Source organism: Atta cephalotes, assembly GCF_000143395.1.
Source record: "Atta cephalotes unplaced genomic scaffold scaffold00026, whole genome shotgun sequence".
NCBI lineage: Eukaryota > Metazoa > Arthropoda > Insecta > Hymenoptera > Formicidae > Atta > Atta cephalotes.
In genome coordinates, this window is record NW_012130090.1 from 1,132,206 (window position 1) to 1,137,535 (window position 5,330).

The following is a 5,330-nucleotide window of genomic DNA, read 5'->3' on the forward strand; positions in this document are numbered from 1 at the left end:
ATTCCACAACACATGATTTCTAACATTACTAACTAATGATTTTCTATTGAATGATCTTAATTTCGACGATTTGTTGAAACATATACATGACATATATATTTAAATAATCATTATGTACATTATACCAATTTAGTATATCATTCTTTAAATCCATTGCTGAAATTAAAATAATCAATAGAAAGTTACTAGTTAGAGTACACACACACAGTGCACAGTAACCAGTAGGGACACTCCGTGTCGGCACGTTTGATCTCCGTGTCGCGTGAGCATCTGCCAGATTAACCTTTGAAAAATCCAGGATCGAAAGAGGATATAATACCCCATACGATAGTCCATTGCTTTGCTCTAAAAAACATAATTAAGGATACCGTGTAAACGTAGTCAATGTAAAAATATTATCTTTTTTCACAAAATTACATTTATTATTATGTTTAATTAAGTTAACCTAGCATAAACTACTTACTTTTTGTAAATTATAAAAACTTATCTTATGATATCTTTGGGATAACGAAAAAAGTGCATTGTGAATTTTTATTATTATTACTGCATTATTTAATACTGCGTAACAAAACTTTTCTTTTTTTTTATCCATTTTTTTAGAAATATTTATGGCTCTTAAATTGTCTTCTTTTGCCACGGATATCTGCTCACACGGGATCTATGTAATATGTATGACTTGTCATCTTGCATTTCATTGGATCCGACCAAAAAAAGCTGCGCAGCCATACCTGCGCGACACGCATTTTTTGCCGTCTCTACTGGTTATACTGTGATACATGTATCAAGTACACGGTGTAAACTAGGCCTTTCTGATTCCATCATGAGTTACAGCAGTCATTTTAATTAAATGTCTAACTAAACAGGGAACAGCTCGATTCAAGTTCAGTCAACGAGTATCGTCAAGTGTATCTCGCATTGATCTTGTACATTCCAAAAAATTATCGAGTAAATGGCGGGTCATAATTATCTGAGCGATCCAAAAAATCCATTTTTCTCATTAGAGGATGACGTGGACGATGAGACGTTTCTAAGGAACGCTCCAGTCAGAAGTGAATCCGCGGGGCGTTATCAGAACTTTGATAATGATTTTACGCAAACACGCCAACAATTGCTGCAACGTAAGAAGGAAATCGAGGAACGCACGGTACAGTCTTCAGAAAGATCTGTTTCGCTTCTAAGAGACTCCGAGCAAATTGGTGTAGCTACAGCCGAGGTAATTGTAATGATGCACCATCAGTTTGCTATTATTAATATGTTGATAATATGACAACAAAAAATTTATGTCTGCTTAACATATTCAATAAATAAATTAATTTTGATTTTCTCTGACACTTAGACCCGATTTCACAATATATGGTTACCTAAAGACTAAAGGTAACCAAGAAATTCATGAATGAATTTCATTGATGAATCTGTTGGTAACCTTTTTTAGATAATCATATATTATGAAAACGGGCTTTATTGTATTATATATAAACTATTATTTAAATTATTTATATTTCCAGGAATTAATCAGACAAAAAGAACAGTTGCAAAGGACAGAAAAAAGATTAGATGATATTAACAATACATTAAGATTTAGTCAAAAACACATACAAGGAATAAAGAGTGTATTTGGTAGTCTGAAAAATTATCTCAGTGGCAAATCTTTAGATGCTCCGATACCATCCACAAAGTTGTCAGAATCTTCCAGTTCTGGATCTGTGACATCTCCTGCATTGTCTAATACATTAGAACAAGTACAAAGCAACATAAACAATTCATATTCATCAACAATAATAAGAGGAAGTTATGACCATAATCTGGAAGATGTTAAACCTGTTGGTGATAGAATAACTAAAGTTCTCGAACAGAATCTAAGTGAGATGAGTGGATCATTGGCAAGACTGAAACATCTAGCAATCGGTTTATCCGAAGAGATAGATTCACAGAATGATCTGATCGATAATATAACTGATAAAACTGAGAAAGCTGATATAATATTGCAGCAACAAAATAAAGATATGTTACATTTATTGAAGAAATAAGTTTGACATCCATCATACATCAAAAACTTTTTGCTTATAATAATATTACAAACTATACTTCTATGAAGTATAGATATATAGTGCATGTTAAGCAATAGAATAAATTTTTCACATTAATTTGTATTGTTGAATCAGTGTATGTCAACCGTGCAATTATATTGTGCGACGTGTTTTATAGAATTTTTCACAAAGTAAGATTATGCAATCTACATAATAATTACAATGAAATCACATGTTTGTTACTAGAGATCATGTTTAGCGAGGAAAAGTTTTTTCTTTTGCAATTGTCTACTATAAAACTGAACGTGATATCTTTACATGCGAATATTAAATAAAGATGTTTTTATTATTTCTTAAGATCTTTTGTAATCTTTTAAAATGAGAACTGTGATAAATGTACACACACATATATGTATTTCTGTATATAATAATTGTCCTAAATAGATTTTGATTTATTGAAAGTATAAAAATTCATGATTTACTAAAAAAATAAAAAGTATACGTGGACATATTTATATAATGATGAGAAAATTATAATTTATATTTATATCATTTTCATTAGTTTTATGTAAAGTATTTATTATTGTATAAATAGATTGAATAACATTTATGGATGATTCAATATGAATTTTAATTATAAGGACACTTTCAGAATGAAAACTTGAACTGATGTGAATCTCTACAAATTTCTTCTAAATCTTTTTGATTGTTTATGCAATTTTGAATTTATATATGTGCATTATATGTATAAAATATAGTTTAATTGATTTATATGAAGAGCAATAATATGCAATATATAGTAGTCGATAGATAATAATTATGTAATTATAATTTATCAATTTCATAATATTCTTTCCTTTAGTTTTCTATATAGATATAAAATATAAAATTATGGATAATTAAAATGATATAAATACATTTGTATAAAAAATGTATACTATACATTATATCCATATACATATACTATAAAAGACTCCCAGAATGATCGCCAAATATTTCATACGCTAGTAGAGCAGACTAATTTGAGTCTAAAAGCCCTGTATCATTTTACAATTTTTGCAATAGTTAACAAGTTATTAATTAATAAAAATCCGAATATTGGTCTTCAATAATATTTTTCTAACTCTCAAATACTACTCAACTTTACAGAAAAACAGCAAGAGACAAGAATTGTTTATTTTCTTTTCAGAATTTTGAGAATTTTTTTCAAAATTTTTTAGTATCGCATTTTTTCATATTGATAAAATAATTGCCCATCAGAAAATGCAGTACTAAAAAGTATATAAAAAATTCTGAAAAAATTTTTAGAGCTCTATGAGAAGAAAATAAACAATTTTTGTCTCTTACTGTTTTTTTGCAAAATTGATAGTATTGTAAAAAATTATTGAATATTCAGCGATCTTTAATAATTAGTATCTCTTAATAATTAATATCGTTAACTATTACGAAAATTGCAAAATGGTAGAGGACTTTTCGACTTAATTTAGTTCGCTCTACTTGCCCACGAGCGTTGTCGATTGAATTTCCGAACACTGTGTATATGGCAGGTCCATTTAAATTAACCATCCCGAAATATCTCATTTTTTTATATATATAAAAAAATGTCTCAAATGAAACGGTTTCAAGGAAGATATTTTGGTTATGTTTTTTTTCTAGGTGGAATCGTCAAAAAGATATGAAAGTTGCTTTCATTTTTTTAAGTGAAATTGTATGATTTTTTTAGTATGATTCCTTTAATTAATCTGCATATAAAAATATTAAAGTAGTGGTATCAAAAGACCAGTGGTTTACGAGATATTTTATACTTTATTTTGAAATATATTCATATAAAATGTTAACTCGTAAACGACTAATTTTTTAATAATTCATTTAATGATATTTTAATACTTTTATGAACAAAATAATGAGATCAATCAGCAGTGTAAAGAAGATAAATAATTGCTTTAAAAAATATGTATGCAGAATGGATAATTTTTTAAATAAGGACCTATGTATTTTCTTTCCACCAACTGATTCATCTCATTATTCTGTTCCCAGAAGGTACGATTATAAAAAAAATAAATTTACGAGTTATTTAACATTTTATATCAGTATATGTCACAATGAGATATAAAATATTTCTTGAACTATTGATTTTTTGATACCACTACCTTAATATTTTTATATGCAGAGTAATTAGAGGAATCACATTGTGTAAAAAAATTATACAATTCCATTTAAAGAAGTGACAACCTTCTTATCTTTTTGACGTCTCCACCTAGAAAAAAAACGACATGATCAAAGTATGTATCCCTTGATACCATTCTACTTTCATTTGAAACATTTTTTTTATATCATCAAAAATAAGTGAGATATTTCAGATGGTCGATTTAAGTGGACTATCCTATATACATATATAGAATGTTCGGAATTTCAACCGATAACATTCGTGAGCAGATAGAGTGGATTGGAGTCAAAAAGTTTTTTACATTTAGCAATTTTTGCAATAATTAACAAGATTTCATTTACCAAATATCGCTGAATATTGGTTTTCAATAATTTTTTACTCAAATATTATCAACTACGGAAAATCAACGAGAGACAACAATTGTTTTTTCTTCTTACAAAGCTCTGAGAATTTTTTCAGAATTTTTTAATATCGTATTTTCTTATGTTGGTAAAATAGTTGCCATTAAGAAAAGCAGTACTAAAAAGTTGATAAAAAATTCTAAAAAAAATTCAGTTCTATGAGAAAAAAATAAACAATTTTTGTCTCTTGTAATTTTTCTATAATACTATTTAAGAAAAAAATTATTGAATCAATATTCGGCAATTAGTAATTAATATCTTGTTAACTATTGCAAAATGGTAGAAGACTTTCCGACTTAGTTTAGTTCTCTACCTGTCCACGAGCATTGTCGGTTGAATTTTCGAACCCCCTATATATACAGAGTAGGCTATTTTAATCTTTCCACTGATAATTCGAAAAAAAAAGCATTTTCTCAAAAAAAAAACAAGAGAAGAAAGTTGTGTAATTTTGAGAAGAGAAGAAGTTAGTGACTTTAAATTTGACTTTGAAAACATAAGATTTTAAGATCATTTGAAGGTCAGCTTGGAAATTTCATATGGAATCTCCCCTTTTTGAAATGTACATTCTTGTAGCACACTTTGAGAGATCTTTTGGAGATACGACAATAAGTTGTACGTCATACGTGAAAGCTTATGCGTTACTTATGTTATCTACAATTTAAGTCTAAGTAAGTATTACGACAATTCTTGTGCTCAGACCCTTATAAGGCTTGAAGATTACAGTATCGCCGGCAT

General features: G+C 28.2%; 1 protein-coding gene across 1 annotated transcript; it reads left to right on the top strand.

The window, feature by feature from the left end:
* Positions 1 to 949: 949 nt before the first annotated feature.
* LOC105620400 (synaptosomal-associated protein 29) lies at positions 950 to 2,134 on the top strand. Its single transcript, XM_012201897.1, has 2 exons — positions 950 to 1,213; positions 1,506 to 2,134. Exons 1-2 carry the CDS (start codon positions 950 to 952, stop codon positions 2,025 to 2,027), a joined length of 786 nt encoding a protein of 261 aa, XP_012057287.1. The 3' UTR covers positions 2,028 to 2,134.
* Positions 2,135 to 5,330: the final 3,196 nt, after the last annotated feature.